Raw genomic sequence first — 13794 nt, forward strand, 5'->3', positions numbered from 1 at the left:
GGAGAGAGAAGCTTCCACTACCCAAAGCAGACTGTACCACTTTTGTGAAACTCTCATTGTTAGGAAGATTTTTTTCCTCCTTCCAAGTTTAATCTGTCTCAGAAATATCCACTAGTTGTTCTTAGACCAAGCAGTATAATCCTTACATGTGACAGCCCCGAAGGCACATGAAAGACACCTATAAAGTCTCAAGTAATTTATTTTCCAACATAAACACCCACAGTTTCTTGAATCCAACCTCATTTGGCATTGACTAGAAGTGTGTTCATCCATGTGGCTGATCACCAGCATATCCATAACTTTCCCAAAACGTGTTAAAAAGAACTTATTACAAAACCCGAGTTTTAATCTAACCATGGGAGAATCAAGAGAGTGAAATTATTAACTCCCTATCCCTAGATGCTGTACCTCTAAATTCAATCTGAGTGTGCATTACTAATTTTAGTTTGATGGATTGCCTAGATTCATGCAGATAGTAAGTATGAGAGCTGGGATTTAAACTCAGATCTTCTGACTATTTTTCCAGTAATTTTTCTACTACATCATGTTGTCAATTTCTGAAAATTTCTAACACGATTAATATTCAATGCAATGTACAAAAACTCTTTTCTTAGAAAATTCTTATAAAGGAAAATTTTTTATATACAATATACTCTGAACTGCCCTACAAAAGCAATTTTTTTTTCTGTGCTGATTTGGTGTCCAGTAAAATTATATGCTTCTCCTTCTATCACTTAGCCCATTTCTTCGTATACTATAGGAAATTTATATCTGTGATTCCTTACCTTGACTCTGACTTCTAATTATGCACAAAGACCTAAGCCTTAAAATAGACTCTTATGAGTTTGTTTCCCTGAGGACATAAGAAACAAATTCCAAATATATTGGAGCCTATATTGTCTTCTCTTCAAGAAAGAGTTAGCACTGCGTGTGGTTGTGCACATTTGTAAAGCCTGATACTACAATGGCTAAAGCTGGTGATTTCCATCTGAGCTGTAGTGGGTTGAGTTTATCAGATGCCCATACTAATACCTAGCATTAATATGATGAGTTCCCAGGAGCAGGGGGCCAGCAGGTTTTTTTAAGGAGGGGCTAACTGGCATGGGTAGAAAGAGAGAGGATAGATAGTAGATAGGAAATAGGAGAAAGAGAGAAGGAAGGAGAGGAAACAGAAAGGGAAAGAAGGAGAGAGGAAGAGAGAGAAAGGGGAAGGATGGAGAGGGAGGGAAAGGGAAGGGGTGGGGAGAGGAGGAGAAAGAGCAGAGAGACAGAGAAAGAGAGAGAGAGAGAGAGAGAGAGAGAGAGAGAGAGAGAGAGAGAGAGAGAGAGAGATTATTTGGGTATCTTGATATAGCTATCAATTATAACCATCAGTGACTATGTTTGAAATTCAGTTCACAGTTTCATAAGAGAAAAAGATCATGTGCTTTATTAAATTACTTTTTACCATGTAAGTTATGTTATTAGTTCAGGACATGTACCTGAGCCATGACCTTGAAAGTATTTTACAGCCATATGTAGTCAATTATCTGTGCCCACAGGTATTCATGAACTATAGCACTTACACAATTGCTGGGGAGAGAAACATCATCTATAATTTTCAAAGTGATTGTTCTGCCAGCAAAAATGAAATTCTATTAAGAGCAGAGTTCTTTTCATAACTGTACCTTTTACCCTAGAGATGCAAAAACCTAGAAATAGAGTGAAAAGAATAATGATCCAGTTTGGCTGGGGACATGAGTTAATGACCTAAACCTGAACAGTTTGTCTAACTCTCACTTCATGAATTCTATTACTGTGATTCTGAGTGGACCAGACCCTTACATGCATAAAGCTAAATAAATGATGCTGCTGAAGATGTGTTGACATTCCTAAGGAGGGACGGGGAAAACCCAAGGCTGTCTTATGAGGAGTTTAGCATTTGGAGTTATTCCACAGGGCACCAAACATTCAGCATGGCCTTTAGGTAGGCACTCCAAGCAATTGTGGTGTGTTTGTCAAATCCATTTCCTTGTTTCTTTTATGTGCAGAGCTAAAAATCAAGGTGGATGAGAATGATCCATCTCACTCCTGGAAAAAAAAGTGATTTCCTATCTTTACATATTTAAGCATTATTTTTCTTCCTATCTTCTGTTGTTATTGAGTTTTTTTTTTCTTACTGGGTCTATTTGGCACTCAACAGAATAGTATCCCAAGGATTCATTTTTCTCTTCTAGAGACCAAATGTTTTAATTAAATGGAATTTTCAGGTGGATTTTCATATAAACTAAATAGAATAATTATTGGTCAGGAATTAGTTTAGTGCAAACTGCTTGTCTGAATTACCTGTTCTTTAAAAATATATATAAACTGGTCATGATTGGTTAAAACTAATTTTATATCTTAAAAGTCCTGTCTATCATTATCTCCACATATGCAGTATCTAAATGTATTTGTCTCAGATATTAGCTGTGTGACCATTGGCAAGACATTTAACCTCTAACTGACCCAGTTTCTTCATCTGTAAAAAGTGATAATAATAGCACTTACTTCTCAGCATTGCTATAAGGATAAAATATAATATTTTTAAAGTGTTTTACAAATCTAAAAGTATTATATAAATGCTATTATTATTACTTTCCTCAATTTATATTATATTTGGTTTGTCAACAACTTTTCACATCAAATCTATTGTACAAAGTTAAAAGTAAGGCATGTAAACAAATATAATCACAAATACCCTTTATTCCAGCCAATGGCATGCTATCCTATATTTTATCTCCTGTATTAAGGCAGAATGTTAGAGTAAGGAGAATGCTGGATTCAGAAAAGGATTTCTCTGTATTCAAAGTTCATCTCTGTTGTGTGACAATGGGTCAACAAAACTCTCTGAGGCTTATTTTTCTCATCTGTAAAATACCTGTAATACCTACTTCCCAGGGCTGTAATGAGGGTATAATGAGATGATACAGGTGAACTGCCATGAAGTCTTAAATTGCTATAGATAATTTTCAGCTACTTTTTCTAGAGAATACTTCTTGTCTACCTGCACTTAAGTCCTATTCTGATGACTCATTCATTCAGGCAATTAACATTCATTAAAAGTATTTTATGTGCCTGCCAGGCTGTGCTAAGTGCTGAGAATACAAAGAAAGGGAAAAGACAGCCTCTGTTCCCAAGAACTTTACAATCTAATGGTAGAGAAAACTTACAAATGGCCATCTACAAACAAGCTATATACAGGATAAACTAGAAGTAAATCATAGTAGCATTGACCCAAGATTTTCAAGGGCTGTATCAGAGGAGTGTAAGGTCTATCAGATCCTACCAAAGAGAAGAAATTTTGAGTCTAAATCAAGCTGGTAAAAGAATGGATATCTAGCATCAGACGGCACATCTAGCTAAATTCAAAAGGGCTTGGCAGCAAAAAAAAAAAATTACCTCTGGATAATGTTTTGTTATCATTGTTGTTAATTTTTTTTATCAGAGCAATTCATGACAGCCACCAGTAGAAGAATTGTAGGAATGTCCACACTGAGAAATTATGGATGTTTTGAAGTAACAAAATAGCTCAAAACTAAATTTTTTGCTTAATAAGTAGGAGATATAGATTTAAGTAGCACTCCAAGGTTTGCAAAGTATTTTACATGCCCATTTTACAAATAAGGAAACTTAAGTCTAAAAGAAAGTGACTTGCCCATGATCACATAACTAAGCAGGTTTCATATTCAGGTCTTCCTGACTACAAACACAGCACTCTATCTGCTACAACACCTTGCTGTTCCAACTAGTAAGTTCCTTACTACAGGTTAAGATGAATACTGGAATAGAAAAAAGTCACTATCTCCCATGCCTGGAATTTTCTCCCTCCATGTCACTAACTTTTGTTTTTCTTCAAATTCCAGATAAAATTCTACCTTCTACAAGGAGCTTTTCCTAATCCCCTGAATTCTTGTTTGTTCCCTCAGTTTATTATCTCTGACTATATTCTGTACCAGACTTTTCTATCAGTGGGGGAGGAGGAAGGAAAGTTTGGGTGAGACAGAGTTAAACACTGACCACACTTACCTTCTCTGACCTTGGTTCCCCCTAGAACTATAGCAGATATACCAACAGAGGATGATAACAACCAGATACATATGTTGATAATCTTTGCCTTCAAGGGAGTGCGGAAGTCCAAAGCCTTGACAGGGTGGCACACTGCAATGTAACGGTCAACACTCATCATGGTCAATGTGAATATGCTGGTAAACATATTGTAATAGTCAATAGAAATCACTATTTTACACAGCACATCTCCAAAGGGCCAAGAATTCATCAGATATTCAGTGCTTTGGAAAGGTATAGTGGTAGTAACCAATGCATCTGCCATAGCCAAATTAAATATATAAATGTTGGTTGCTGTCTTCATCTTTGTATACCTGCAATACAAAAGAAAATTCAGTTTTTCAGTCTATATGTCAGATGTATGCATTAAATCATAGAACCATAGAATTTTGGAGCTAGAAGTGATCAGAAAGATTAACTCCTTAGAACTGTGAAAGCTAAACATTTTGGAATAAATTTAATGTAGTACTTTGTTCTAAAGTTGAGCTACTCCTGAGTCATTGGACATTTCAATTTCTCCTCTTTAACATGAAGATAATTATATATATAAACATACATACATATATACGCATGTATATGTGTATGCATGTATTCCAAGTGCTCTTCCAATAAATAACTTTTTAGGTTGCATATTTTACAGTATCTTTTTTGACTGTTTAATAAATTCCTCCTTCCAAAAGGTAGCTACCAAAGATTGCCATTTAATGATAAAACAAGTAAACTATAACTAATAGTTTTAGGAGCTCTTAAGTCTTAGAATATGAGTCAAAAGCAAATTAGGATATAGGACGTGCCAGCAAGTTGATATATCCTTTACATAAAGCTGGGAAAACTGTTCATGAGAAATGGAGGAAATATTATGGAAGTTGAAAAGAATGTAAGAAACTATCCAATCCAATTACTTCATTTCTTGTAGCTAAGAACAATGAGCTTAAATGACTTATCCTGAGTCCATAATGAGTCCCTACTACGTATAAGTCACCATGCTAGTCAGGGATAGAGGCAGACCTGGATTCCAGGTTTCCTGATTCCCTGGTTAACAGTGGATAAAGTACTAGATTTGGAGTCAGGAAAATCTGAGTTCAAATGCTAACCCAGACACTATTATGTGGTCCTGGGTAAGTCACTTAACCGCAAACTGCCTCATTTTCCTTATCTGTAAAATGTGGATAAGACTAGCAGGCATCTCCCTGGATTATTGTGAGGATGAAATGAAAGATTTTTAAAGTGCTTTGTAAAGCTTAAAGTGCTATATAAATGCTATTTGTTATTCTCATTATTATTACCTCATTAAGCCTCTGGTTTTTATCCTATAAAATAATGGTGATATGGGAATGATGTTATGTATTGTTAAGATACTTGTTTAATCAAGATAATTGTATTAAAATATAACTGTTCACCTAATTAGAGGGATGCAAGAGATAGGAAATTCCTGGTAAAGGTTTAAAAAAATCCTCCTTTAAAACTTCTTATAAATTCATTTTATAAGAGTAGAATGAAACCTCAGTGATCCTGTTGAGAAGGATAAACTGTAAAACACAGAGAATAAAGGAAGGCAGCATGGGACAGGAGAAAGAGCACTGGCCCTGGAGTCAAAGGACCTGGATTTACATCCCACTCCATGATTTGGGGCAAGTTGCTTAATCTCCCTTAAAATCCCCTGTTTCCTTATCGGTAAAATGAGGGAGTTAGGCCAGATGACCTCTGAGATTCTTTCTGGATGTAGATGTAAGGTCCTAAAGAAAAGCAGAGAAAATAAATCTTATAGGATGAAGACGTATCTCTCCTTATTGCTTCTCTCTGTCTCTGCCTCTGGTGTGTGTGTGTGTCTGTCTGTCTGTCTGTCTCTGTCTCTGTCTCATTCCCCTCTCTCTCACTTTCTCTGTCTGTCTCCATCTCTTTCTGTCTTTGTCTGTCTCTCTGTCTCTATCTCTCTATGTACCTCTGTCTCTCTATTTCAATGTCTACGTTTCTAGGTTTCTCTATCTTTGTATTTGTGTGTGTATGTCTACATAAAATGGTCAGTATATTCAACTTCTTCATCCTTTATTTCTCCCATCCTCTCAATATTCTTTGTAGTTCTCTCTTCAATTCAACAAGTGAGAACATTTAACAAATGACTACTATAATAGTTATTCTATCAACACTTGTCCTCTTACCTTAAAAAAGGCACCTAAGTAGCTAAAATGTTGTACAAGGTGTCCCAAAAGTCAAACTTAAGCTTAAGATTGCACTAAGATTTTGGGGGACACCCTGTATTTCTTCCCAACCTAGGAAGAGAAGAAGCTAGAGAAGTCAAGATAAAGACTGGAAAGCAGAATTTTCCACTACAGTGACAGCTCTGAAGTTTTTCTGTAGAGGAATGCAGACAGTGAACAGCAGCAGGAGTTATAAAAGCAACAGCAGAAAGACTATCTTTTCCAGGAGACTCACTCTAAGCAGCTGGAGACTTTTCCTTCCCCTGGATCAACACTAGGCTTATTAACAGTATCCATCAGGGAGTGACTGAATTATACCAATTCAGAGAAACCACTGAAACAATGGCAAATTTTCTTCATTCTCTGTGTCTCCCTTCAGTTTCATTGTCACAAGCAATGAGTGGCAAGATTCATTATTAAATATATATATATGTGTGTGTGTGTGTGTGTGTGTGTGTGTGTGTGTGTGTGTGTGTGTGTGTTATTTCAAATTGTGCTTAATGGTCTTTCGACTTTTAAATGATTTTCTAGATAAAAAAGTTTATTTGTCTCCTGAGTTGATATTTTTGCTATAGTGTGATAAAGAGGTGTGGAAGGGGAAGGGAGGACCTGAAAATAATTGATTTTACTAAATTCAATTGTCTAGGATACCACAAGCATGGCATTTAAATCAACAGATTTCCAAGGTATTCAGCATATTTATGAATTTTATTTATTATCTGTGTTGTCAAATATATATGGTCAAAGAAAGGAAGCTACATGAAACCAAAACCTCCATCCTATCTCTACTCCAAGTAGGCCCATCACTCAGCCCTGGGGGCCTTTGGGTTTTCTCTTCCTTGCTAGTGACAAGAAAGAGTATGGAAAATGAGTAACTGTGCTGAGAACTCTTGAAGTCAAGTTGATTCCAACTCATGTTGGAGTCAGGTGAAAGAAATTATTATTTTTCTCTTATATCATTAACCAATTATTGAGTTAGGACCAAGGGTTTTCACCTTTTCTATTTCCTCATTCAGAAACGAGCCCCTGTAGATTGTTCAGACAGCCTTTTAAGTACTGAACCGATCCTGAGAGGAAAAACTCAAATCTGTTCAAAAGGCAAATAAATTTAAGTTTCAGTAAATTGATGGATTCTGGCCCATTGTTTTTTACTCAAACAGGCCTAGGGAAAAGTTGATTGTCCTTTTTGTTTAGATTACCATAGGTGGGGTGATATGGGTATAGACAAGTCTCTTTGACTAAGTCTGAATGATTAGAATCAAGTCCCTCAGACACTCATTAGAATAAGCCCATCTCACATTAGAATATTCATTCTCTCATTACTTGTTAACCAATCAGAGTTGATTGCCACCCTCAGAAACACCTACTCTTCCAAGGGAATATAAACATAGAGTGAGTTTCATTTGGGATCTTTGGCATTCTCATAATACTTGAATATATATCACACTAAAAATAGCAGTAAAAAAAAACCTTTAGAATTACTGTGTTTCCCTGATAATAAGACCTATCCCAAAAATAAGCCCTCCCCTTACTGTGTAAGATTCCTCTAAAATAAGCCCTCCCCCGAAAATAAGCCCTATTGAGATTGCTACTGTAGTGAAGGTGATCCCCTGTGCTACACACTACATTACGGTACCCTCTGTATGCACCGTCCCCCCCCATGAAACGCACACCGCGCTCCGAGCTGCATCCAATCAGAGCTGCAGCAGTGAGCGCGTCATCCTGTTCTTCCCCAGTGATTTGCTTATTGAATAAAGGTACATTTTTTTGTTCACATTTACCTGTTTATTAAAATTGCTGTCAATGTTCATTAAAATAAGCCCTCCCCTGAAAATAAGCCCTCTGGTGTTTTTCTGTCCAAAAAAATTTAATAAGACAGTGTCTTATTATAAGGGAAACATGGTAGACAATAAAAAACTAGAATAATAACAACCATGTTTTATGCCAACTAAAAGAGATGATAGTTTCATCTATGAATAACAGCTATGAATGAAGTGCTACATACATAACTTGATAGAGAAGAATAAAGACTTATAAACTACATAAAAGATTGAGAGGTTGCTTGTGATAGTGGATGGTGAGGTGGCATGGTTATCAGAAAGATCTCAGTTCTAATTTTGCTTCTGCCATATGCTAATCGTGTCACTCAGGGAAAATCACTAAATCTATCAGGACCCTCAACCAACTCTAAGACTATAAGTTTCTGAGGAGGAACTACTGTAATATGCTTTGGGTGGTTAGGTGGCTTAGTGGATAGAGCTCTGGGACTGGCATCAAGAAGACATAAGCTCAAATATGACCTGAAATACTCACTAGCTTGTGTGTGCCTGGGCAAGTCACTCAACCCTGTTTTATTCAGTTTCCTCATCTGTAAAATGAGGTGAAGAAGAAAATGGCAAACCATTTCAGTATCTTTGCCAAGAAAACTCCAAATTTGGTCTCAAAGAGTCAGACATGGCTGAAAAGGACTAAGCAGCAACAACAAAGTGATATGTGTGATAGTGTTTCTTCACTAGAAGCTTCCTATACCAATGAAATGATAGGTGTGGTGTCCCCCCCCCACCCCCCCCCCCCAAAAAAAAGACCAAAATCCTTCTGTAGGTTTTATATCAGTGATCATCCATCAGAATAGGACACTCTATCAGATGGAATATGAGAACAACTGCAATGCAAAGAAATTTCATAAGCTTGAATTATAAAGGCTGACATTTTTGTGCATCAATTAAATTCAATTATACCACACACACACACACATACACACACACTTTAATTCTAAGAGTGTCAAGTGCTTCCCAAGGACTGCTAAGAACTATCTTCACTATGTATGCTATTATAACCCCAGGGGACAAAACTGCACTTACAGTCACCTGAAGGGCAAATTGTACTTCTCTTTCAGTGTAGAAAAGAGACACCTGTCAAACCTAAGTATGACTGGACACCCATTTTGGTGTATTACATAGTCTGAACAATATTCGTTTTTTATCCATTTTTGTTTTTTCCAATAAAGGATAATTTCTCCAATAAAGATAATTAGATTGATGTCTGATCCATTACTATATATTTCACTAAGGAAGCTATGTGGCATTATGAGATTCAAAGCAAAGTATTTAGAATTCAGGACAGTTAGGTCACACATTGAATAGATTATCAGACCTGGAGTAAGGAAGACTAATTTTCCTGATTTCACATCTGGCCTCAGACACTTACAAACTGTGTGACCCTGGGCAAATCACTTAAACCTGTTTGACTCAGTTTCCTCATCTGTAAAATGAGCTGTAAAGGAAATGGCAAACTACTCCAATATCTTTGTCAGGAAAATCTCAAATGGAGTCATGAAGAGTCAGACATGACTAAAATAACTGAACAACAACCAATTGTGAGATTCAATTACCTATTGTTCAACATATTTGGAAAATTTTACTATCAGGGAATTCTTCCTTTGTACTCTGCCCAAGATATTTCCCATGATGGAGAGACTGCCTGCTTTCATGGTTTTCAACAAGGCTAACCTCAGTGCCTACATAGGCCAAAGATGACTATGAAGATTTTATAGAAATAAGGAAATTGCTATCTTCCTGATCATCTGTTCTTGGTTAAAAGCACCATCAGTGATCTCTCCCACTATAGGCAGTGAGGTCAATAGTAGACTGCTGGATCTGGCCTCAGGAGGACCATGAGTTCTAATCTGGCCGCAGACCCATTAACTAGATATGTAACCCTATGTAAGTCACTTAATCTTTATCTACTTCAGTTTTCACATCTGTAAAATGGGGATATAATGGCACTTACCTCCCAGGGTTGTTGTGAGAATGAAATGAGATAATATTTGTAAAGCACTTTGCAAATGTTAAAGTGCTATATAAATTCTAACTATTATTTCAAATCTTCCCTTCTTTAAGTTAATTTAAGAATCTGTCACGTAGGGACAGCTAGGTGGAGCAGGGAATAAAGCACCAGCCCTGGAGTCAGGAGGACCTGAGTTCAAATTTGACCTCAGATACTCAACACAAAAACTAGCCGGGTGACATTGGGCAAGTCACTTAACCCCAATTGCCCTCCAGAAAAAAGCAAAAAAAAAAAAAGAATCTGTCACATAGCACCTAAAAAGATTAAAGACTTCTTGTGTATCTATTAAGTGACACTCAACCCCTCTCCTGCCTCCATCTTCTTAAGGGTACACTGGGTACCTCCTTTCCTAGTACATCATGTATGGAGGTGACACAGTCCAGGTGTGAGAGTTCTACTGCATCATGGATAAAAATAAATTCCTTTAAAAAGTTGGAAGGTGTATTCCACTTCACATATATGTGTTTGTTATCTGCACTAGTTACCTGTAAGTGTTCTTAAGGCAATATGCCTTAGCTGGTTTGGTAAACTTTCTTCAGTCTCATTTTCTTCTCATTCATTTCATGAGATTAATTTCATTTCCAGGCTCACTTTGATGCCCTCTCCCATTAAAAAAAATCATCCTCAGGTGGTCAACCTTCTGGCAATGGGCCTCTCTATACTTAACTAAACAGATCCTCAGACATCCAGTCTGGTATAACTTTTTCAACCTGTATGTAAAGACTTTCTAGCTATAGATAGACCCTCCTAGACTTCACCTTCCACCCACTTTCATAACTTTCAAGAACCCAGAGTTACCCCTACAACAAAATGAGGCTTTGGAATCTCTTGTGGAGGCAGCATCCATGCTAATTTGATAGTCATTCAACTCTGAGTCCAGACACCTCTGAATCTCAGAGGCACACGGAAGAACATTATTCTCCCTTCCTCTTTCTATTACTATATATTTGCACACCAGAAGAGGAGAATTGAGAAAATACTGAATTTGAGAATGAATAATACTTTTATCTCCAAATCTGTCTCATATAAAAGCTGAATGGAGCCTATAATTGATGTTATTTTTCTGTTTATTAGGGTTTTCTTTGCTCTTTCAAGAAATTCATATTTATCCCTTGGTGGTATTAATACCATATAAGGAATGCCAACTCCATATATACAAAGATGACAAAGATAAAGGTACTTGCTGCCATAAGGTCAGTGATAGAAAGACAGGGAGATATAGCAGAGAGTCACTGAATATGAAGTCAGTGAAGATTCAAATCCTGCCTCCAACACTCACTAGCTCCAGAACCCAGGAAAATCATTTAACATTTTGGAGCCCTAGCTTTAAAATCTGTGAAAATGAGAATAATACTAATAGTGCCTATCCCTCAGTCATTTGAGAGGTATACAGATAGACAATGCATTTACTAAGCAGTTGCTCTATGTCAGGCACTATACTAAGCATTGGGGACATAAAAATAAGCAAGCAAAACAATTCCTGGCCTCAACGAGCTTAAATTCTGATGGGGAAAGAAAACAGAGGGCAGCTAGGTGGTGCAGTGAATAGAGCACAGGCTCTGGAGTCAGGAAGACTTGAGTTCAAATTCAATCTCAGACACTTGACACACTTGCTAGCTGTGTGACCTTGGGTAAGTCACTTCACCCCAATTTCCTTGCTTTCCCCTTCCAAAATAAAAAAAAAGAAAGAAAGAAAACAGAGAAATGGAACTTTGGCAGTCAGGGGTGGAGGAGAGAGAGAGAAGTCAGATACTGCCCTCTTGGTGCAGCCTGGTTTGGAGTCGATAGCCAGGAAGAAGATGAAACCTAGGCTGGAACAATTTAAATCAAAAGCTCACCTATAAGATCCCAAGGCATTTTCCAGAACCAGAGTACAATTTTCTAGTAGGAAAGAAGTTGGAATGATGGTCAAAATACATATAGGTATAGATAGAGGCATAGGCATGTGTATGTGTATGTGCACATGTATGCATAAGCGTCTTCATGCATATGTGTATATGCACATGTATATTCCATTATATTTAAATGAGTATGTAAACAAATATAAATGAGTATATACAAAAGACCATATGTAAAGCACTGTATTTGTGTCACCTGTTACTATTTTAAGCACACAGTCTGTATTCTGGGGCAGCCTGTATTGGAACAAACAAGGATTGTGGTAACCCAAAAGGCATAACATGAAAATATTATATGACTGCATAGACCTCGTGTGAACTTCTATGGGAGATGTCAAGCCTTCGAGGAGGTTAGAATGCAGCTGAGCACCCAGGGAACATTTGCCTAGCAAACATCTCTCTGATTTACTACATCTTTATGCATGAGGGCTGTTTTTCTGGGGAAGATCTGTAAGTAGTATATTCACCCTGGTTGCCCTTCTCCATGCTTTTTATTCCATAGATGAGGCTTTTTTGTAGATCTATTTTTGTTTCAAGTAAACCGGGGGCATCCCAGAGAGAATGTTTGGCTCGTGTAGAAAGCCTGGGGGTGGATCAATAGGAAGTTGCTTCATTTGCTCAAAGCACACACCACAGTAACATATGGCCCTAAAAAAATGCAATCTGTGACCTAAGCCCTCCATTACACTTGACAGCATTACGAGCTATGGAACTGCCATCGCATGTGCCATGTGGGAATGCTGCAGGAGGAAGCTGAGAAGCATTCAAACAGAAAGGGGAAATTAACCTTTCCACTTCTGGATTTCAGTTAACAGAAAGACAACCATTGTTTTTTTACACCTGAGCTCTGATTCAGGCAGTAGAGGGCATTTATTCCCTGCTTTCTTTGACCCAGAGAATAGGAAATTATTGCCCCATGGCATTTGGCTAAAGGCCATTCAAATATATAGCAACCTAAAAACAAAAGGAGATAGCTCTTTGCAGATAAAATTAACGAGTTGGCCTCTCTAAGAAGAGAGCTGTATTGCTTTATGCAAATCGGAAAGGGAGTTGAATTATTCGTGGAGATGCCAAGAATCAAGGTCCTCAAACAGGGTTTTGGTGAAAACATGGCCCTCCCCAGTTGAGAAACAGGCATAGGGAAGGGGAAGGACAGAAAGCAGAGGCTGTCCTTAAAATGACAGTGTCCTGTTCTCCCAGCTATTTCTTTTACTGTCTAGTGTTCCTGCTCAGTTAAAGACCACATTATAACACATTACAAGTTACACATAAGCTTACATACTTTGACTTCATACTATAAGTTTCACATAAATGTCTCAAATTTTTCTTAAAAATAAAGATTGGAGAGAGATGAAGTGATTTATCCAAGGTACACATGGAATTTGTGAAATAGCCAGAATTTGAACTCTGGTTGACTGACCCATCATGAAATGAACAGCTTTGAGGATAAATTAAAGAAACTAGGGATATTTAGACAAGAGAAAAGAAGACTTAAGGAAAACAAGATAGTTATGTTCAATGTTTGAAGGACTTTAACAAAGAAAAGGAATTATACTTACTTTTCTTGGCTAATAGAGCTTGACTTAAAAGTAGTTGGTGGAAGTTGTAGAGAGGTGAATTTAAGCTCAATTTAAGCAAGAAATGTCTAATAACTAGACCTCACAGGCAACATGGAATAGTGAAAGAAGCATTAACTTGGAGTTACAGGATCTTAATTCAAATCAAAGCTTTGCCATTTACTCCATATGTTACCTTAGTCAAGTCAT

General features: G+C 37.2%; 1 protein-coding gene across 2 annotated transcripts in view; it reads right to left on the reverse strand.

Moving 5' to 3' along the window:
• OPRK1 (opioid receptor kappa 1) overlaps positions 1 to 13794 on the reverse strand; it is a 36730-nt gene that overhangs the window by 10570 nt on the left and 12366 nt on the right. For both annotated transcript variants that reach the window (XM_069099937.1, XM_069099938.1), the window contains one exon: positions 4048 to 4400. In XM_069099937.1, the coding sequence (XP_068956038.1) occupies positions 4048 to 4400 (353 nt within the window). The remainder of the gene's footprint in view (positions 1 to 4047; positions 4401 to 13794) is intronic.

The sequence above is a fragment of the Petaurus breviceps genome, unplaced genomic scaffold (assembly GCF_028583685.1).
Source record: "Petaurus breviceps papuanus isolate PSGF00001 unplaced genomic scaffold, PetGlider_PUasm1.0 38, whole genome shotgun sequence".
NCBI lineage: Eukaryota > Metazoa > Chordata > Mammalia > Diprotodontia > Petauridae > Petaurus > Petaurus breviceps.